Below are 22,370 nucleotides of genomic sequence, written 5' to 3'. Positions count from 1 at the left end.
CGTTTAAGACTTGAGACACGAGACAGTATTGTGCGTTGCTAAAAACAAAGATATAAAGCATACAACATTGTCTTAATAATTAGTTAGCTATTCTGCTCAGGCCCTAAACGCCACATACTGTCTTATGGACGAAGAAAAAATTGGCCACTCATATTTAAACAATTCGGCAATTAACCAATGCGATTGGTTAATTCTTTCTCCGTCCGAGATCTCGGAGTGATTTTCTAGCATCGTGGACACAAGGCTTTATTCAACGCTTCCACCTGTCTTTTTCTAACTTTGGTACGCATGCCAGTGTACGACAAGGGCTGCGGTCCGGTTCACGCTGTGAGCGTGAATCGAACCGCAGCCAAGGATAGGTGGCCCCTTTGACAGCATCTATTCTTCCCTCGCGTTTCAACGCCAGCGCGCGTCCAATATGTATATAATATGTATGAAATATGTATATATTCAGTGGGTTGTACGAAAAAATGTCCAACACATATTTTACCAAATAGTACAATAAAGAATATTGAGAATTTTGTGATTTAACCCGTTTATATTAAACGTACATTTTACGTTGATTTGTTATGTACGACGGCTTTAATGTGCACCACTGCGCACTGAGTGCATCCAATCGAATTCGCTAGTGGCTAGTATTCACGTCTATCACTTTTTTTTCTTAGCGATAGGTAGAAAAAGGAAGGTAATAGGCGTGAACGTCGACGCACGTCGAGTCACAATGCCCAAACTCACAAATCTCGAACAGCATTGTTTAATCGAACGAAACCTATTTTGAGTCACTTTCAACACTACGAACTCTCAATCGGAGAAACTCTATCGAACTAGCGATATTCATTAAACGGGCATCTGCCTTCCTTCCCTGTCATGTTTTCTGTCACTTATCGTCCTCCGTTTTATCGTCCTCGGCTGCGTTCCGATATTCACTGCCAATACTGAAAATATATAGTGTACGCGACGTAAATTATAGATTTTCAGTACTGACGGTAAATATCGGAACGTAGCCCATGTTGACGACTCGGCAATGGAGAGAAATCGCGCGGGATCGAGTGTCGGGACGAAGTGTCGAAACGAATGTCGCGTACACTAACCTTTATGGTGTTCGATGTCGCGTGTCCTCGCGCAATGACCCCGTGGAGCGAACACGTACGTACAGTGAAAAAAAGTCACGAATTTCCAAGTGCATCCGACGAGACGACCCGCACCACTCGTTATCTCGCTCTCGCTCTCATTCCCCTACATACATCTATCTCTGTCTGACGCGCAGAGCGCGTAGATAAACAACGCGCCGCGGACGGGAGAAAAATCAACGGCGGTGGCGACGCGAGGAGCCTCGCCGCGCACTCTCGCTATTGCTCATACTTATTTATACACTGTTATATTTAAAATGAAAGAGAGGCGCGTCGGTGGCCGCCGCCGCCGTCGTCGTCGTCGTCGTGTGAGCACTGTCTGACGCTAGAAGAGATGGTGGACGATGATCTATCACATTCTTCACTGGGCTAGCACGCCGTCGACGATGCGCGACGCGATGCGAGCAATGACGAAGTCACGCGGCGTCAAATTGCGCGGAAGTCATTCGACGCCGCGCGCGCGGATTGCGGATCTCGCTCTCGAATATCAAAAATCTCCGTATCTCCACGGCACCGAGCGAGGAACTCGAGCAGTTATTTCGACTTCGACACGTCGAGCGCTGACATTCCCGAACGAGAATAACGTTTCTTTTTTTTACGAAGACACCAAGTGATCTTTTTGATCTTTTTCGGGCAGCAGTCGCGAACAAACGTTCGTACGTGACACCTCCGTAAACGCGGAACGCCTTCTTTCCGTTTTACATACGACGGGCACTGGAGCGAGCTGTGCGAGCGATTCGATTCACACTCAAATCAGCAACGACAGGGTGGGTGACATTTTATCGCTTGTTGTCTTTCCCACGACGAGGAGAGATTGTCTCTGCATGCGTGCATGCGTACAAGCGTGCGTGCGTGCGTGCGTGCGTGCGTGCGTGCGTGCACTCGTCCGTCGTCTCAAAGCGCCGGCGGACTAGGGGAATGACGTAAACCTCCAACAATGAAGCGTGATGTCACACACGACACACGGTGAAGTTCGCACGAACTCCTCGAACCGTTGCGCCGCTCCGCTCCACACACACTCGCGCATGCTGCGCACGCGCGCCTTCGGAACCTGATTTTCGTGGTGACTAGATCATATGCACACACACACACACACAACACACACCACACACACACACACACACACACACCACACACACACATATACTACGTTTACCGCGAGTGTTACTTCTGTAGTACTTACGATAAATCACTCGTTTACGCGAAGTAAATTATCGTAAGTTACTACAAAATCCCGTTACGCGAAGAAAAATCCTGTTTACGCGAAGGAATTATCGTAAGTTACTACAGAAGTAAAGCTCGCGTAAACGTAGTAATTCACACACACACACACACACACATATATATATATATATATATATAGGTACCTATATATATATATACATACATACATACATACATACATACCCAGGTAGCCAAGCATTTCTTGGCATAAAAAGGAAATAGTGTTTGGCATAAGTTTCCCTTCAGTTGTCATCATATTGCTGTCATCGGACAACAGTAATTTCGTTTAGAGCAACTTAAAAGCATTATGCAGACAACGATTACCTTACGCAAACAAGCGGAAAGCTCGTAGCATACTTATTGCCATAAAAGTTGCCACAATCTGTTGGCAACCGTTTTGGTGGCAATAACAGTCGGCAATCCAATAGGCAAAATCGGAAGCCGCTTTCCTCAATATTGAAGGCAACTTAGCAGAGCAGTTTTAAGCAAATTGACAGCAACCTGCGGGCAACTTGCTATCTGGTTACATACATACATACAAACATACATACATACATACATACATACATACATACGTACGTACGTACATACATACAACACGCCTGTGACGGTACGTATGTATGTACATACAGACGCGCACTTCCAAGCTCCGTTCCGCGCGCGGCGATGACGTCATCGGCCGCCGTCGCCACACTCCACAGTATATGTGCCGTCGCATCGTGCAAGATCGAGGCTGCAGTCCGATTCAACAGCGTTGTCATCATTCTGTCTTCGTTGCACAGAATATCAAACGAAGATAGATCGTCGTCACAGTCGCGCTTACGCTTATGCGCAGGCGCGCCACGATTCAAAAAATACCCCGCGTAGATAAAAGTCACGCCCCGATGCGATCATAAACAATTTTCGATCGATACCGTCATACATGGACTTTATGGAGTTCAACGCGTCTTTCGTGCATAAATGTGTTTGTAATAGCTGATTAGTAGCAATGTAATATGCAATAGCGAATAAAATATATTGCTCCTTTTTTATATTGCGACAACATTGCAACATAGAGACATTGTAGATGTAGAGAGATATAGCAGATTAACAAAATGTCAATAAGATACATTATTGTAATGATGACATTAATGTTTCGGAAACGTTGCAAAATGATAATTCTATAATTCTATAATAAAATTATATATATAATATAATAATTTTTTACTATATTTGTGTAAATGAAAGCTGTTTAAAATAGTAAATAATAATCCATTAATTATTAATAATCCGTTCTTGTATTAAAAATTTTAAGTTGCTATTTACAACCATTTCATTAGCTAAATAAATCTTATATTTAAGATAATCTTCTTAAACTTAAAATCAAATTGTAAATGCCGGCCTTAGATCTAGCATATCATCAAACGTTGTCAAGACGGATCAATAGCTTTTCTACAAAATGCAAACGAAAAATAATTCATACAAATACAAATTTAAAATAATTTTGTAGGTATCCAAATACAATAGTGATAAATTATATATGATTATATTTATGTTATAACTTTACAATATATGTATATGTTTACAGAGTATATATACAAAAGTGTTGAAATCCCTTAATTTTACGAAAACTATACATTTTACAAAAAAACCCTTTTATTTTAGACAAAAGTTGTAGGGTTTAAAAAGATCTATTACTGACCTTATCAGTTTGACCTTAGGTGGAGTTGTTAAAGTCAAGTCAGGGTCACTTTGAATTTTTTAAATTGGACCCCCTATTTTTTATTGCATATTCTTACAGCCCTTGTCAAGACGTTTTTAAAACACTGTAATAAAGCTCTCTTTCGTTAAGGATTTCCTGAGATATTTTAAATTTTGTCATATTAATATAAAATATGAAATAAAGTATTTATTTTTCGATGACTTTACCTTGATACTTTTATACGTAGAATAATGAAAGAAATCGAATAATAATATTAATTTTTACATTTGCAATTTTGTAAAATTGAATGCATCTACAAAAAAAAATACAATCAAATTATTTAAAATATTTTTTTTACAATTGATTCCTTTCATTATTCTATGTATAAAAGTCTTTTTCTATTTTAGAACTCGTTAGTGCTGGTCTACAACCTTGCTTTAAGGGAGAATTCACACCTTGGCAGACTAGCAGAAAGCAGAAAAGCAGTAGCCAATCAGGACTTGCGCTGGTAGTAAGCAGAATGTACATACTGTGTATGCATATACTTATGCTTACTGCCAGCGCAAGTCCTGATTAGCTACTGCTTTTCTGCTTTCTGCTATTCTGCCAAGGTGTAAGACCCGATCTACAATGGGTGCTGTAAGTCGTAAGTCGTAAGAATTGGCCAATCACAGTCCATTATTCTCCTTGCGGTCGAAGAATAATGAACTGTGATTGGCCAATTCTTACAACTTACGACTTAAAACATCCATTGTAGACCGGGTCTAAATTCTCCCTAATCATTGGTTGATTATTCTCCTCAAATTCGACTGTGATTGGTCAATTTCTTACGACTCACGACTTACGACAGTTACGACATCCATTGTAGACCGGGCCTTAGGCCCGGTCTACAATGAGTCGTATGTCGGAGTCGGATGTCGGAACGTAGCCGATGATCCAATGAGGAAAATTCGTTTCCGAAAAAGAAATTCTCTCATTGGATCATCGGCTACGTTGCGACATCCGACTCCGACATACAACTCATTGTAGACCGGGCCTAAAGGCCATTGCACGTAACAAAGTTTTAGTCATAATCGTAAGGCCGTAAGAAAATAGACCAATCACAGTCAATTATTCTCCTTGAGCTCGAAGAATAATCGAGTGTGATTGGTTTATTTTTTTACGGCCTTACGATTATGACTAAAACTTTGTTACGTGCAATGGCCTTAAGCGTATTTAAGCTCTAAGCCTTAAGAAATTGACCAATCACTGCAGTCGAGTATTCTCCTCACATTCTACTGTGATTGATCAATTTCTTACGGCTTAAGGCTTAAAGCACTTATTGTAGACCAGGAAGTCGATTACGGTTCTTGAAACGAGGTGAAAATTACAAAAGTGAACAGATTTACTAGATTTCAACCAATGAAATCATAGATACGCTAGTGAATTTCCTCACTTTTGTAATTTTCACCTCGTTTCAAGAACCGTAATCGACCCCCTGGTCTACAATAAGTGCTTTACGGTTCTTGAAATGAGGTAAAAATTACAAAAGTGAGGAAATTCACTAGAATATCTATAATTTTATTGGTCAAAATCTAGTAAAAATATGTTCACTTTTGTAATTTTCACCTCGTTTCAAGAACCGTACAGCCCGTATCAGACTACGGATTAGGATTGAGATTGGATTGAAATTAATCAATCAGAACAGAGAAAACTGATCTCAAGTTTAGTAAACTTTGCTCTGATTGGTAAAATTTCAATCCAATCTCAATCCCAATCCGTAGTCTGATACGGCCATAATAGGACCCCAGGACTTAGTGCTGGTCTACAACCTTGCTTTAAAGGATATTTAAGCTTTAAGCCGTAAGAAATTGACCAATCACAATGGAATTTGAGGAGAATATTCGACTGTGATTGGTCAATTTCTTACGGCTTAGAGCTTAAATACCCTTTAAAGCAAGGTTGTAGATTGTAGACCAGCACTTATGGGTGCTAATGATAAGTGATGGTGCAGGATTTTATGCAGGGTTAAAAATCAGATAATGCGGCGTGCTTCATATACTAATGGCGAATAAAAAATATATTCCATTTAGTGTAACTTATACAAGAATCGAGAATCGACATAGAGAGTATGCAATTGATTGATCGATCTAGAGCGACTGTTGATTGCATGTACATACATACATTATGCTACTAAATAAAATGAGTTTACTTTCTCAACACTCCCACATAAACGAATGTTATTTAGTAAAAATAATATTCTCACACTGAATTTTAATGTACATACGTACCATCGAGGCCATGCTTCAATAAAAAAATAACCATAATTAAATTACTATCACATCGAAAAGTTTGTGAGACATTTTCATCAGAGAATTTCATCTTTTATCCACTTTATTAACCGTAATCGGCAATATTGGGACACCTTGTATATATATGTATAATAAATTTCTGTAGAAGGGAATAACCTACTTGTTTAAAGATAAAGTAAGGTCAGTTCAGAGATTGTGTATTTATAGAATCGGACTTATATTTAATAAGAAAGAGCTTTCATAGATGGCTATAGTAATAGCTATAGCTACCGCTTTACGCGTCATAATGTATCAATGCGCGCGACGAAGACCGCGTGGCGGCCCGGGGACCGCTTACGGTCGAGCGTGTATCAATGCGCATGCGGGCACGGGCGTGTTCGTGCGGGCAGCACGGCGAGCAGCCATTCTCGTTCCGAACGTCTTCTACGACGGATCGTCCGTTAAGTTCATTGTAGCTTCACCGTCTTTTGTAATACGTACATACAGTATTAACGAGTCGTAGATTAACCGATAATTAATTTCTATCGAGTTCTAATATGTTGAGAGAACAGCTGCATCACATTGATCATCGAGAATCTGCTATTATACCGATCTTCAGAGAAAGAGAGAGAGACGGAAAACTACGACGCAATCGAAACGTTCTGGAATGTCCTCTCGATTATGAAGGAAGATCATTTTCTAAAATTGAGAGAGCGCTCTTTTTGAGCTTAGTCAATCCGACTAATCATACGAGGAAGTAATTCCGATTAATGACAGTGTTAAGGTAACAAATTACATTCATTTCATTTAATCAGTGATCATAACGGGGACGGCGTTAGATTTACGTCTAACGTGATGATGACCGCATGGTCTATTCAACTCTCCGATCATTGGTTACAGATAAGTCGAGAGCTCTAATTAAAAGAGAGGCTTCTTCATCCTTAAGAAAAATGAGTCGACTCTTCGTGATTGATTACTCATTATTGAGAAAACTGAGCTCAGTATAGATTCCTTTACATTCTCTCCTTTTGTGTGGTTGCAACCATTTCAATAACGAACGACTATTGTAAATCTCTAAATACATTCTTTCGAGATCACTTTCTAATAGTCCACAATACATTGAATTCTGCGTTACATTGGCTCTTGTATCCTTCGATAGTTCTTAATTAAGATATAAACGAGAAGTGTAATTACACTCGTTACTTGTATTCAATATTGTATGTGCGTTCGTAGCATTCGAGCCACGTTATAACTAACGTTTTCTGTGTTATTAAGATATAATTAGTTTATTGTAATCTGAGTCGAACTATTCTGCGAATCCTTACTTTTGCATATTGTTTCTTTGCTTCAGAATTAATGTGTCAATCTATAAACAAAGGCATATTATTCCTATTAGTCAGAATAAGTTATTCAACTTATCTTGTCTTTATTCATTCTTTAATCACGTCAAAAGAGTCTCTTTACGAAGCAATAGATAAATTCTATATTGATTATTATTATGCCAATGAGGATTATGTTATGAATAAAAGAAGGTTGACGCATTACTTCAATAATTATTTCATGTATTTGTGCAATAATATTCTCTTGTATGATATTTCATATGTTTGTTTGATATAAACGATTCTTTCTTTGATATGATTAAGTTGAGCTACACTGTACTAAATTACAAATAGCGATATATGACTATTCAGAGGTGATACTTTTCTTCCAAAGAATCTTTTGTTGGATATAAGTTTACAATGGTGAATTCCAACGTGTTTCTTAAAACATTTCGAAAGAAAGGATTGTTTCTTTACTAATAATTTCTTTTTCATTATCTTTGATACTGCGTACTTTTATGTATGATATCTGAATATCTCTCTTTATGTTTATTATACTACTACTTTCCTGCGAGTAAGTACATTGAATTACGAACTAAATCAAATGCACAGTCTCTGAACCATCCATTTTGTATTGTTTTATGGCTTCCTTCATTAACTCATAAGACCTGGCTTCTGCGCGAGCTAGTGCATTTTAAACACTACTCCTTCCAGAGGAATCCTTTTTTAACGGCAACGGTTTCCTTAAAATGTCGCTAGATTATTGGCAACTTATCGGATTAAAATTCTAAGCGGAAACTGTTTCCGTCACGTTGCCCTGTGGTTTCCGACAACCTATTATACTTTCGGTTCGTAAAGCCTTGTGTACACGATACTAGAAATCGGTCCGAGTTTCGGTTTAAGGGTGCTGTCACATGGCAGTCAGAAATTCGGAAAACGGAATCTCGGAAAAGTAACGGAGAGGGGGTCAACCAATCAGAGTCAGCTCGATCGGTGCGATTTTTCAAGGGCCGGGCTCCCCATGGAACTAGAGTCCTATAGTAAGAGAAGCGCCATTTACCCCCACCATGACTTCTGTCCGCCATCTTGTGTACCTAGCAGCTGATCCGTGAGTGTGTAGAGTAAGTGTATGTGAGCTTGCAACAGCTGTTGACGTCACAAACGGAGTTTGGTGCACGCAGTCACATAACAGCAATTGTAAGTAATTTTCTTTGTTTTTCCTGAGTGTATCGTCTGAATATAGTTCGATAGTGCAATTGAATTTGATCTACGTTGAACGTGAAAGTGAAAATAATTTGTAGTTTCGAGAAAATAATGTAAGGTTGTGAGGTTAGATTATGTTGGGTAAAAGCTAACTCAAAATGAATTGTTTTCTTTTCTAGATTTTCCAGTACTTTCATCGTTTCTCGCAGACGTTCTCGGTTTCAATCCTTGCAAACACATTCTGCATTCTAATTTCGAGGTTAGTTTTTATTCACAGCAAAAATTTTGGAGTATTCGGCTGAGATTTCATTTATCCGACAATGACATTGTCGGACGTAGCGATTGGCTGCAGAATAGAAAATTTCTAGAAATTCGAGAAATTTTTTATTTCGCAGCCAATCGCTTACGTCCGACAATGTCGTTGTCGGATGTATGAAATCTCAGCCTTCCTGTGTTTCGATCACTTTAGGTTGCATTCCATTATTCACTGCCAGTGCCGAAAATGTATAGTGTATTGATGTAAACTTGATTTTAATGCTGGCAATAAATATCGAAATGCAGCTTTAATATATGATCAGTATATAATTTGGTATATGATTTCTTGCAGTTTGCAGTTTTCTGAATGTACATCCCTTTAAAAGTTATACAATAAAGTCAGCTCAGGAAATACTGGAGATATCATACTGCCACAACTCTGATTCATTACTCTTAGAAGAATCAAAGCGTTACGAGAAGCGTTTTATAAAGAAAATGTGCGATCCCATGCAGAATCAGGTGTTTGCACATTGCCACAACTCTGAGTTTTCATCCTCAGAAGAATTAGAGTTGTTGCAAGCTTTACAGAGGGAATATATGGTCAAATCCGGAATCATTAGGTGTTTAAAGTTGAAGCAGAACATGAAACTTCATAGAATTAAAGAATTCTGTATGAGACAGATCGAATGAGGAGTAAAATATATTTTATGAAAAACATATTTGATGTATGCGAATCGAATGCAGAATGAAATACCTACGTGTTTAACATAACGTGTTTAACGTATGATGTAAATATAATCATTACTGTTTTTGATCTTAAGGCTGATTTATAGAGGCCATAACCGTTGATTTAAGATGTAATCTTTAAGAAATTGACCAATCACAGTCGATTATTCTTCTCACATTCGACTGTGATTGGTCAATTTCTTAAAGATTACGGCTTAAATCAACGGTTACGGCCTCTATAAATCAGCCTTTAGAGGTTTTGGTGTTTAGATCACCAGCAACAAATATCTGTATGACATTACCTTATTATGTGGATAACTTTTTTTATAAGTGTAAAGTGAATTCTTACTATAGAGAATTCTTACTATTATTGTGAAATAAAATTGGTGAATTATTAAATGACTTTTGTTTATTTTCTATCTTGCAACTAAAATATTTCAAAGAAATATACTATCAGCCAATGCATACATATACAGTGCAATGGAAGTACGCTATTGTTCTCAGCACAGCCATACACCAAGACCCACTATAAGTATTAGTATTAATATTATATAATACACGTATAAGTATTAATATTTATATTAATTAGATAACATTGCTGTTATTAACAGTAATAACATTTACATATTATTTGAATTGTTAAGAAACACATTTCTAATGTTAATCTTATTGAATATAAAGGTCCAACAAAAGTAATTTTAATAAAAATCAAAATATGCAAATTATAATTCTATATTATTGTTATTAGTAGATATAATAGTAAGAAACTTTAGTAATAATAATATAGTAATATTAGTAAAAAATTAATTTTAAAAATTATTTAATATTGTCTTTACGTATGCAAGATTACGTATATCAATGAATAATTATATACTCATGTCATTAATAACAAAATATATTTCATATTTTATAGTATATAATTATAATTGTTTTGATACAGCTAATGGACGGTACAAGACCAAATACTTAATCTCTAGGCACAGCCTAACACATAATTACCCTGTCACAGTTATATATGCAGTACTAAGCCTAACTTAAACACAAAAATATATAATTTTTTTCTATCACAGCACTGCAAAACAGTCTTCTCAATAAAAAAAAATAATCTTAATTAAAAAAGAATTGCTAAAATCACATAATAACAAAAAGAAAATCAAAGTTTTAGCAATAATGAAGAAATTGATTGAGATCATAACTTTAATTACATTATTTTTATGAAAACACCTTCTTCACAGAAGCATGCATAGCCATAGTTTTGCTGTCGTAACGCCTTCCATTAAGATGTGCTAGATCTTCACAGCGTTTAATACTATATGTCCGTAGCCTCATAGTAAAAAACTTCTTTAGAATTTTGTGTGTAATAGAATGGCATGTGGGAATATTGCAGCCATCCCATACATATTCCATTTGCTTTACTAAGAAATCTATCATGTTAATTTTAGCTTCACACAAATCATGCCGTATTTCTCTGAATGTTATTTCTGATTTTGCGATTGCTTTAAAGCATTCATCGGAAACTTCCACGAGGTTCTTGTGTTTGTAATTTCTCATTTCAGTTACGAGGGAATAAGGATGGCGGTCGCTCCCCTGCCATAGGACGGAATTGAGACACACATCACAAACTGTCGTGCTACTTATTTTTATACTACGAATAACTGACCCTGCCATGTCATATAGGATCTGCAACTCCCAAGAATCTAATATGTTTATGTGATGATCTTTTAGTTGAGGCAATACTAAAGCAGATGATTCCATCAATTCTTCAATAACATTTCTTCACGTCGTGCTATAGCTATATTTCTAGAAAATTTCATAAAATCCATTGTTATTCCTCAACATCTTCATCATAAGTATCATTGTCGTAGCTGCTATTCTTAGCATTAATGCAGACCTGGCTCAGCACCAAAACCTTTAAATTTTGTTTTACTTGGAGAGGGTTTGGAATGGGTTGTTTCACTCTCAAGGCAGAAAAAGGTTTTCAATACTACACTGACAAAACCGACCAGTAAGTATAAACTTGTAGCAACGCTTGTACAAAAATAATCTTGCAAGCCAATGATGCTTGCGCATGCCATGATAACGCCAGTTTGACAAGGCTTCCAGTGCCCATCAGTGCCTACTATCATAAAACGAAATACATAAGCAGTTTTCTTGATGTGGTCCATTGTTTCTTCATATGCTTTCTTGTTCAACAGACCAAGAGCCAGCTTCGATGATCTGTTTGACATTATATCAAACCAATGGCTCACTAATCTAATAAAAGAAGCAGTGGTCCTATAAGCGTCTTTACCAGTACGTTCAGCATATTTTCTCAGCGCAATCTCGGTTCGTCGATTGAAGACTGACCGGGCCGTTCCAACTTTCATCTTTTCATATGAATTTCGACAATGAACCTTAGTCTTTTTTAATCTGTAAGCTATCTTTATTTCAAATTGTAATTCGAACTCTAACACATCATCTATATGTTGGATATTAACTACTGGATCCGTTAATTTCTCAGAAACAAGAAAGTCATAAGGAAGATAAATAATTTTGTTGCTTTCAAGCATAGTTACGATATTTTTGAATAAGTGTACTGGATCCGGTATAAAGTAAAATCTATCCTCTGCTCTAACTGGATGCTGTATGCTGACTACAGCATCAGATTCACGTGTGCAACCAATACCAAACATATTCCACATGGCTCTATTTTCACACCCCATGTCAGTTGTAATTGAGTGAACTTTCAGCCCTATTTTTTCACACTTGTCTATGACTTTCAGTATTATATCCTTGAAGACACTGCCACTGCTAGACTTTTTATCCATTATTTTGGGTCCTACCTTCCCAGTAAAAAAATAAGCCACAGCAACTTTCCATCGTCTACTAATTCCTCCACACATGATGACAAGGACCTTTTTAGCTGGTCCAACATGAGAAGGAAAGGTGCAATTTCCTATCATTTTTTTAGTTGAAGGATCAAACACTAATCCAGCTTTAATTGCCATTTCGTCTGCAACAATCATACAATCTCTTTCATTTTCAGACATATTTTTTACTGCACATTTGAGCATGTCGAAGACCTCATCTAAGATGCCACTTTCAAACCAAATATGTTCTACCGTTCTTTGTAGGGTCCTAACTGATGGAAAGATGGGTAGATAATTCACAAAATCACAAAAATTTGTAGTACCCCCATTTCATCTTAAACACAAGGGCATCCTTGACAGTTTCTGGACTCCAATTAAATCGACCACGAATAGACTGCCTTTTTAGAGATGCAATCTGGTCAGCACGTAGCCTTGATGTTAAGTCGAGAGACTTTGCATTCTTCTGTTCTAAGCGCCACAATCTACACTTATATTTTTCATAAATAGGTTTAACAGTATGGTATTTTTTTGTTATTATTTTCCTATGGTAGTCAGACGCTTATTGTTATGTTGTAAGGTTTTTATTTCTTCCTCTTGTTTTTTCAGCTGATCTTGTAATTCTTTAATTATTATTGATGATGGACTTGCAGTAGATGGAGGTATATAAATGGGTTCAGAAGCAGCACAGATATCGGCCAAGATAGTTAGTCGGTTGAAATCATCAGTACCATGGTCTGCAATGCAAGGTGCAGAAAGTTCATGACTAATTTCCTTTGGAAAGTCCATAACAGAGAGGTCATGAGAAGAAGTAAAAGAAAGCTCTTGGTTTTTATCCTGATATGGCACACTTTCTATTACAATGTTATTTGTTTTGGCTATTACTTGGCTTTCTGTAACTTGAATGGATTTTGATGGCTCATATTGAATTGAGGTACAGCCATGATCACGAGGTAAGCGGTTCAATTGTGCAGTGAGATCTCGAAAGGGATGACGCTGATGTACGTCAATAACATATCGATGGTCATGCATTGCAAGAGAGATGTTTTCATTATTTTCTATAGCCAAAGGTATTGCAGAAGATCGTAGCACTCTGGACCCATCTGCACGTACTTTTTCCCATTGTGATGCATCAAAATGATTCTGAAATTGTGCCAAAATTAATCAATGCATCATGTGTAAATATGTCACATATGCGAGGAGTAATAAAAATATCTCACCTCACAAATGTAGCTGGAGACTCCAGGATACCATAATGTCTGTCCAATCCTCGACATCCAAACAGAACGTCTTTCAGGATCTTTAGGAAAGCAAAAGAGCTGCTTTCCCTGTCCCACCCGAACATTGCAGCCCTTTACTACACACGTACGGACCATTTCAACTGCATATAAAAAAACAGTAGTATGATTACAGTCTTATAAGATTTTAATGTAAGTAAATAATTAGGTAACAAACATATATACATTAAGTAATGACAATGCAGAGACACAAACTAACCTTATATTAAATCTGTTCAATGTTTATTATAATATGTTAACTGACATTGGAAAAAGGGACCCATAATAATATAATAATATTACATATACTACGTTTACGCGAGCGTTACTTCTGTAGTAACTTACGATATATCACTCGTTTACGCGGAGTAAATTATCGTAAGTTACTACAAAATCCCGTTTACGCGAAGGAATTATCATAAGTTACTACAGAAGTAACGCTCGCGTAAACGTAGTAATATTCATATATTACATATTACGTAAAATAAGATTTTACCTTATAATTTCTAAGTCTCCTTCTGTATGTATATACGTAGCACTGCATAGCTCGCTGTTGTATATGGAGCCTTACATTGGTACACAAAATGGCGACTAAACCACGTGACTCAGTTGACCAATCAAAAGGAGTTCGCTAATGTCGCTTCTCTGATTATAGGACTCTACATGGAACGACTTTTAAGCCCCTTGCACAATGCCAGAGGCAACAGGCAATAGAACAGGAAATGCAAAAGAGAGAAATATTCAATTTTCTCTTTTCCAAAGAACGAAGAAACTGTATAAAATGGATGCAAGCTGCCAACAAAAATAAAGTTAACCTAAAAAACGGTACTTATTTTGAATACATATAAATTATAATATTGAGGCATTTTTAATACTTTATTGAAATTCATTTTCGTAGCTCGCATATGCTCTGTCCACTCACACCAAGCTGTTACAAACCAAACCCAGCTTATTTAGCGAACTGCGAAAATTACTCGCCTAAGAGATTACGTACACTTCATGATCATGCAATTCCAACAGAAAATTTACCACCTGGTACGCAGATACTGGTGATGGAAAAAGTAGTGCTGATAAAGAGCGCAATCAACAGAATATAATAAGTGAAAACAGCAGGTGCGTATTATTATATTATATAAAATGTTTTCTTATTATAATATGTGAAGATTGCAATAAATTATATTTACAAGTAATTCTTTTTTAACAGCTTCAGCGAGTTTGAGAGAAATTTGATCGACGCTTCAATGGAAATTAAAGCAGAACCATATTTTATGGAATCTCCACAAGAAAATGCTAGGTATGATTTTATGATTTTATGCGTGTTAACAACTTGATTACCGTACAAGAGATTATTGCATGTTGTTTTATGTTTCTATTTTTTTTATATTTTTAGTTTTACAAGTGCAAGTAACGAAAAAATAGTAAATACACAAAGTAATTCACAGACTGTTAAGTCTGAGCAGCTAAGGTAAACAAAATTAATTGTCTGATTATAAAATATCAACTTAAAAATTATATATATCCTAGTAAACATCAAATAACTTTCTGGCATAAAAATATTTTATTGCATATTGCAAAATTTTTCAAATAAATATTTTTTAGCTTTCTCCCCGAGTTTGAGACCAATTTGATCGACACTTCAATGGAAATTAAAATAGAACCATATTTTATGCAATCTCCACAAGAAGAAGGCTAGGTATGATTTTATTGATTTCATGCGTGTTAACAACTTTATTACTGTACAAGAGATTATTGCATGTTGTTTTATATTTTCATTTTTTATGTTTTTAGTTTTACAAGGCGCAAGTGACGAAAACAATGATAAACGCACAAGTAATTCACAGACTGTTAACGTCTGAGGAGCTAAGGTAAACAAAATTAATTGTCTGTATGATTATAAAATATCAGACTTAAAAATATAGATATCCTAGTAAACTTCAAGTAATTTTCTGACGTAAAAATATTTTATTGCATATTGCAAAATTTTTCAAATGAAGAATATTTTTTTAGATATCAAGAAATTCGTAAGTTATTAAAAGAAAAACTATAAAAGCAAATAAAGAAATACCTATTTACTTAAAAGAAAAGTAGAACGGTTAGAAAGAGAAAAATTGATAGTTACGAAACATGTAATAAAAGAAAATGTCCATATGTGCTCAAAAGATATTCACTCCGAAACAAATTGACGTTTTAATAAGTAATGGAAAAAACAATGCAAAATGGGTCCTGAAGACATATCTGCTGCAATAACCTTAGAAACATAAGCCCAGGAGCATATCGCTTTTTAAAAGAAAAACACTACCCGCTACCAGGATTATCCACACTTAGGAACTGGGAAAGAAGGAATTTTCATGGCTCATGTTTAAATTAATAAGAAATTAGTGTCTTATGTAAAAGACAAACGTTTGTACAAAAAAAGTTTCATTTATGTATTGAAACCTGTAATACTAGCGTGCTATGTTTATTTTACATATTAATTTGTTGTATACTATTCAATAATAAGTTTCTTGAGCACAACTTCTCGTGTTATTAAAATAAAATGTTTATTATGTATTGACATTGCTTATATCCACAATATTTTTAAAACTTCAGAAAATTATTACTTTTTGTCATACATCTATATATTGTTCAATTCACACTTCTTTACATTTATTTTACATTTATTTTAATATTTCTTTATATATAATTTTTACCATTTTTTTACTAAATAGATTAATTACATGAAATAAAATTGAATTACCTATATATAGAACAGAAAAAGAATTTGAATCTGATGTAAAAATTGCGGTCTTAATTCTATTGGCCAATAAATCAATATGTCTCCTGCTTGTTCGAATACACTCATTGGGCGCGTTCGCAGACACAACTGTTGAGTTCGTCTTATCAACACACTGCGTTGATTGGTTGGTTCTAAAAGTAAGAGCCAATCAGCGTTCGACTGCTACTGAGCGACTAGGGCTGCGTTCGGGGAGCGCGCTATTAGTTGCTTTCATGAATGTTGAAGAAAGACAGAAGTGAGATTTATCTGAGTTTTGATGTAAATGGAAAGCAACTATTAGCGCTATTGTATCATCTATTCTTTAATCGCTCATCAAGTGTAGACAAGGATAGAATAAGCAAATAGCGCTAATACGCGCTCTCCGAACGCAGCCTTGGGCTGCGGTCCACTTGACGCTACAAATGCTTCGAAAGCATGCCTCTTCTCTTTTCTTTCAATGAAGAAGAAGGAGAAGAAGAACGCTCCAAAGCATTTGTAGCGTCAAGTGGACCGCATTGTTGGTCTGCTGAACGCGACCACTTGGTTATGAGAAGAATGCGCAAGAGCACATAACACCTTATTCTCCTTCCACCATCATTATTATTTCCGGAAGAGCAGAAGGTGATTGGCTGCAGAAAGATTGAGGTAGTTTCGAGTAAGTTTCGGAACGCACCGATATTTCAAAAGTGTGAATCACACACATCCAAGGCTAGCGCTATAAATACTTTAAAGCGTTCGATAAACCAATCAGAACAAAGGAAAATCTACGCTTTAAATCATTTGTTTCCTCCAAGATTCTAAAAAAATCATCAGAGATATCAAGAAAAATATTGATAAAGTTACTCGATTAAAGTTCCGACAATCAAAATTTGCTACTCCTAATCCTCAATTCATTCAAGACATCTTTAATTTCAACTCTTCTTTCTCGCAACTCTTTATTCTCGAGGAAAAAAGGGTAGATAAAAGAAATAAAACAATAGGAAGAGGAAAAAATTTTAAATGTAATAATGAGGTAGTCTGAAATTATATGCGAAGCAATTGTATGTACATACCTACTTTTTTTTAACTGTATCTCAAATATATTTTGTTTAATCAATCAGATTGATATTTTTCAACCAGAACATTATTAGAGAATAAACCTTGCTTTTATTTCCTCTGTGACGTTTACATAAATATTACATTTATACTTTTAGGGTTGTTAACGTTCTTATACCTAAGACTGCACATTCTTTTGTAACATTTGTATTGATTAAAGTGTAACAGTTTTCTTTCAATAATGTGTATCTTAATTGTGTACAAAAATTTCGAATTTATTTTACATTATATTATTAATTTATTATTATGTATATTATTGCAAAATAAATACAACATGAAACGAATGTTTTCAAATTATGAAATAAATTTGAAAATGCGATATATGCGACTATGACTATTAAGTTTGCAGGAATAAAAATTTCACTATTTGAAGTTTTAAGCAAGATATGTTTAAAATATAAGTATTAAAATATATTTTATATTTTACGTATGTTATACAACTTTATAGTTAATTCTTTGCGCCCTTAAAAGACATTGACATTGAAGTCGAGAATCTATGTCACAGCTACTTTACAAAATTCTTCGCACCAATCGGTGAGACATTGGTAACAATCTGTTGACTGTTTTGAGTTCGCCGAGCACGCATCCTTCATCCATTCTTGAAATAACTCCTTATTCTTCTTTAGCACTAAGTACTGCCCTAGAACCACATACGCCTATATAACAAAAAGTCATAATCATTAACTCATGTTCAATAAAGAGGCTCATAAGAAATTGTATAATAATTAATCATAAAAAATTGTGTATTATTCTCTTTCGGTTCAATTTAAATTTAAGTAAATCAGAATAATTTTATAATAATTTTAGCGCAATAATTTTATGTCCCTAAATAAAAATTGTTATAAATATTGGAACAACTCTTTTGATTAAAATATAAGGTACTAAGAGTAACTTTGATCAAATTTCTATTAAATTAATTGGTGATCAGTTCAATTGCTTATATCAGTAGAATTGTTTATAGCAAGATTTCTCACCATATAATTAATAACTTATCAAAACACCGCAGATAAGACACTGCTGGATAAGATAATTAGATCAATCTCGGTATTCCCTGTATTTTTATATCATGATTCTAAGAATGACTTCATGAATACGAAATATTTTAAGTAAAATTATAAATATACACACAAGTGTATACAAATATATATTCACCTTATCAAAACCTGCGGATTCTAATCTCTTTCCAAGAACTTCCCCGACACCAGCGAGCTCAGTCACAGGCTTATCACCCATCGGCTCGGCCACGAAGTTCCTATGCTTCTGCGATGTACTCGACATTTTGAATATTTTGATCTGTAAAAACGAAAACTTTCATTTTCCAATCCGTCATTAAGCGAAGCGTTCAGTCTGCGTTAAGCAAGAAACCACTCTACCAATTCATCACTAATTGCACTGTTGCTTCATAACCTTAACGCAATGAAGTATCTGTTGTTTAACGTAATTTACGAAAATATTTCGTACAAAACTCGCCGGGAACAAACGAAATGGGTTGGAAAAGTGGGCAACAAACAATGGGCAAGCTTAACAATCAGAAATATAAAAACAAATAAGACACGAATGACCCATTACCTGTGACCTGTGAGATTCTTCCTTGATTGTATATCGCGACCGTCGCGGGGCAAAACAAGTTTTGAGAGTGCGGAATTCAGAATTCTTCGAACGCCACTTCGTGCAGATAAGACGCAATCTGATCTACCGGAAATTATTCACAAATTTTTAATGTAATCAAAAACCGCTTCCTCGTCAATGCCACAGTATATGGATAAGACCAGATAAGACCAAGCGTCTCTCTACTTACTCCTTCTTCTTTGTAATATGGCCTTTGAGCAGTACTGCTCTTATATGGCCAGAACTTCTTTTCTTCTTTAATTTATATTGGCTCCTTTCAGAGGACAATAACGGCCGTATTTCAGAGGCCGTAAGGCATGTGTCTTAATTTTCAGTTGCATTGACGCAATGAATTTAATTGGTCTCAATGCAGACAGTGCAATCGTCTCTCTGCTTACGCTGCGTCAACAGATTTGTCGTGTTTGTGGTTGGTTAAAATTCTAAAAATTTCCTGCACTTGAAACGAGATAAATATACATTGCACGTTGGAGAAAGAGAAAGCGAAGATTCTATAAGTGCAAAAAGTGCAGAAAACACGAACAGATCTTAATGCCTTCATCGAACGTGGAATAGGTATATCGAGTAGAGCGAAATATCAATTTTTTTTTACTCGTCACGTGAATCACGTGAATGGACGTGGTCGCGCGACGCTATTGAAAAAGCCAAAACTCGACCGTAATTTTCATTTTACATTTTTAGCGTCTCCACAGTCAAAATTATATCTGTAAAAATGAAACCTGTGCTTATTCTTGCAGATAGAAATTGTAAGCCAGATACACGTATAAACTTCATCCATTACCGCAGATGCAATATTTGAAAAAAAATTTTCTCCGATCTGAAATTTTTCAAAGCAACTTAGACAGAGGCAGGATTATAAATGAATAAAACACATTAAACGATATCTCAAAGTTTAATCACTAAGGGCGACTTCAATCAAACTCCCATTAACTTAATTGGCAATTAATTCAATCGGCAGAATTGCTTAAAACTATTTCTAACTGTATAGTTGGTTGTCACCAATCCAATCTTTTGTTTCATTTTAAAAAACAAAAATTTAATAACTCTATGTTAATAAAATAGTGCGAGTATTTTATAATTTTTAACAGGGATAGAATAAAATAAACTTCTTTGTTGTTTAATGAAAAGAAAGATTAAATTAAGGACAACGAAAATTATACAGTTAGAAATCTTGCAACAATTCTTCAATCAATCATTAATTAAATTAATCGGAATTTGGTCAAAGTCACCCTAAGACCACATTTTTCTCCACAGTAACTGTAACGGGAGAATGCCGTTTCTTTTCTGTAGCGTCGAATGGAAAACATTGAAATCTACTTTCCTTAGTGCCTCTAAATAATTCTCCACACAGACTGTCGGTAGAAATATCACGTTGAGATCTTTCCCTGCCTTCTTTTTAAGCGACGTCGCCTAAAACAAAGAAAGGTAATGTCGTGTAAGTCGAGAACTTTCCCAACTTTTTCAGCTAGATGCGAAAAGTAAAAACATGCAAACTGCAAGCCGGAGGATGCAGATTGACTTGTTATTAGTCAAACCCCAGACAAGAATGCTATTATCTATTATAACAGTAGGTACCACTTTCAGATGCTGCTTGGCGCAAGACGCGACTTCGAGTACAGCGTCTTGAAATCCAGCGCTCGACTGTCCCTGAAAGATGGACTCGGAGGAGACGCCGTTTTTCAGCAGAATATCCTGCGGCAATACCATTACTCGTTTCCGGGCGTTATACGGCACGGAACGTATCAAGGTGACCAGGCCGTACGCCTTGCCGAAGTGGCTGGCCGCGTGGTCGGCGTTGACGCTCGCCGTGCCCTGTGCTTCTAATAACAAATAATAGATCGACGATGTGGTATAGTCGCAATACCTCTCGAGCGACTCCAGGTCCACGAATATCGAGCCGCTTAGTTTGTTCAAGCGAGCGTCAATCAAGCGCTTGAAATAGCGTTTAGATAGCTTGTGCCGTTGAAGGATCTGCAAGATGCGGAAGACCTCTGATATCCAGCAACAGTCATGCAAATGCGTATCGCAATGCGTTCTGTTCATCTACCCTGTGTAACTCCAACGCCACGGGACTCCTCGGCGGATTATCGTTATAAATTCCGTTCAGGGCGTCTGTCCAAAACTGTAATCGCATAGCGCCTATCCTACTGTCCCTCACTTGATCCTCCACTTGTGCCACTTCGACATTGAATGCTCGTACAGCAAACGCCGCTGATTTAATACCACGTGGAAGCAATAGCGTGCACAGAAAGTTCTCATAATCGTTGTTCCTAGAAAGACAATATGTATAAGCACGACTTTGAGCGAATCTTGTTGGAGTACCTTTCCCTAATACTGTTCCACAAATTTTTAGCACGATTACTTTGACGTATTCTGCAAGAAATTTTTGTTTTATTCCACAGAAATGTAGAAGGTGCATTTAATTCAATCTCCATTCCTCAGGAAATTAGAAATTTTGAAAAACCTAAATTTATTTAGATATGTCAAGTCAACGCAACGTTATAATATCTGGGATATACTAACAATATTATATTACATACTGGTTGTAAGAATATTGTAATATGTACGTATATGATATAAATATGATTGTACAATTCTTGTTTATACTTCTGCAGCCCCGGTTTAACATAGCGAAGGCAAGTACCTAACCAGCTGCAAACAATACTCGGTCGGGGTTTGTTTTTGTCTCGCACCACTCGTGTTCATACGTCGCAACTGCGATCGCACATTTCGCTCGATAATCGACAGTTTATTCATCCTTTTTAGTCTAAAAATTTGTGCTGAATCTAGCGATGTAAATAATCGCACGACGGGAATGACATCGAATAATAAAATTGTCTATCGTGACGTAATATTTCGTTGCAATTCGCTACAATTTTGAATAAAAACATTCGAGGTAACCTATAAACCATCTGTGTTCAAAATAATCAAGATTACTAGAGAGCACGCTTGACAACAAAATT

At 36.1% G+C, this 22,370-nt stretch overlaps 2 protein-coding genes, 3 long non-coding RNA genes and 1 pseudogene across 7 annotated transcripts; 3 read left to right on the top strand and 3 right to left on the bottom strand.

The window, feature by feature from the left end:
• Window positions 1-5,934: 5,934 nt before the first annotated feature.
• Window positions 5,935-8,249, top strand: LOC139784524 (uncharacterized). Its single transcript, XR_011721596.1, has 2 exons — window positions 5,935-7,089; window positions 7,206-8,249. It is a non-coding gene; the product is annotated as an uncharacterized lncRNA (long non-coding RNA).
• A 424-nt stretch (window positions 8,250-8,673) lies between these two features.
• Window positions 8,674-10,207, top strand: LOC139784523 (uncharacterized). The gene is made up of 3 exons (XR_011721595.1): window positions 8,674-8,821; window positions 9,007-9,086; window positions 9,435-10,207. It is a non-coding gene; the product is annotated as an uncharacterized lncRNA (long non-coding RNA).
• A 480-nt stretch (window positions 10,208-10,687) lies between these two features.
• Window positions 10,688-14,610, bottom strand: LOC139784522 (uncharacterized; annotated as a pseudogene).
• A 131-nt stretch (window positions 14,611-14,741) lies between these two features.
• LOC139784525 (uncharacterized) lies at window positions 14,742-15,634 on the top strand. The gene is made up of 5 exons (XR_011721597.1): window positions 14,742-14,756; window positions 14,830-15,044; window positions 15,136-15,225; window positions 15,322-15,396; window positions 15,531-15,634. It is a non-coding gene; the product is annotated as an uncharacterized lncRNA (long non-coding RNA).
• A 2,175-nt stretch (window positions 15,635-17,809) lies between these two features.
• LOC139784536 (barrier-to-autointegration factor-like) lies at window positions 17,810-20,133 on the bottom strand. Its single transcript, XM_071723719.1, has 4 exons — window positions 19,580-20,133; window positions 19,351-19,473; window positions 18,934-19,074; window positions 17,810-18,437 (listed from the first exon to the last, which is right to left on the bottom strand). Exons 3-4 carry the CDS (start codon window positions 19,057-19,059, stop codon window positions 18,276-18,278), a joined length of 288 nt encoding a protein of 95 aa, XP_071579820.1. The 5' UTR covers window positions 19,060-19,074; window positions 19,351-19,473; window positions 19,580-20,133; the 3' UTR covers window positions 17,810-18,275.
• A 147-nt stretch (window positions 20,134-20,280) lies between these two features.
• Window positions 20,281-22,350, bottom strand: LOC139784534 (NADH dehydrogenase (ubiquinone) complex I, assembly factor 6-like). Of its 3 annotated transcripts, none has more exons than XM_071723715.1 (4): window positions 22,052-22,350; window positions 21,455-21,677; window positions 20,983-21,378; window positions 20,281-20,817 (listed from the first exon to the last, which is right to left on the bottom strand). In XM_071723715.1, exons 1-4 carry the CDS (start codon window positions 22,162-22,164, stop codon window positions 20,638-20,640), a joined length of 912 nt encoding a protein of 303 aa, XP_071579816.1. In that variant the 5' UTR covers window positions 22,165-22,350; the 3' UTR covers window positions 20,281-20,637. The 3 variants fall into 3 exon arrangements, with proteins under 3 accessions (XP_071579816.1, XP_071579818.1, XP_071579815.1); XM_071723717.1 differs by lacking the exon at window positions 22,052-22,350 and adding an exon at window positions 21,948-22,045; XM_071723714.1 differs by lacking the exon at window positions 22,052-22,350 and having other exon boundaries at window positions 21,455-21,915.
• Between the last annotated feature and the right edge of the window lie 20 nt (window positions 22,351-22,370).

Source organism: Temnothorax nylanderi, unplaced genomic scaffold (assembly GCF_030848795.1).
Source record: "Temnothorax nylanderi isolate EJ_2023f unplaced genomic scaffold, tnyl_v1.0 TNYL_tig0640_pilon, whole genome shotgun sequence".
NCBI classification, from domain to species: Eukaryota; Metazoa; Arthropoda; class Insecta; order Hymenoptera; family Formicidae; genus Temnothorax; species Temnothorax nylanderi.
This window is presented reverse-complemented; position numbering and strand designations above follow the sequence as displayed.

Bases quoted from the DNA above. Each gene is read 5' to 3' on its own strand.
- LOC139784536 (XM_071723719.1), bottom strand. From the start codon at position 19,059: ATGTCGAGTACATCGCAGAAGCATAGGAACTTCGTGGCCGAGCCGATG. The intron at 18,438-18,933 runs GTGAATATATAT...TTTGTTATATAG, and splicing joins AATCCGCAGGTTTTGATAAG to GCGTATGTGGTTCTAGGGCA.
- LOC139784534 (XM_071723714.1), bottom strand. From the start codon at position 21,826: ATGCACCTTCTACATTTCTGTGGAATAAAACAAAAATTTCTTGCAGAA. The intron at 21,379-21,454 runs GTAGATGAACAG...CGCATCTTGCAG, and splicing joins TGGCGTTGGAGTTACACAGG to ATCCTTCAACGGCACAAGCT. The intron at 20,818-20,982 runs GTACCTACTGTT...TCTTTGTTTTAG, and splicing joins CCAAGCAGCATCTGAAAGTG to GCGACGTCGCTTAAAAAGAA.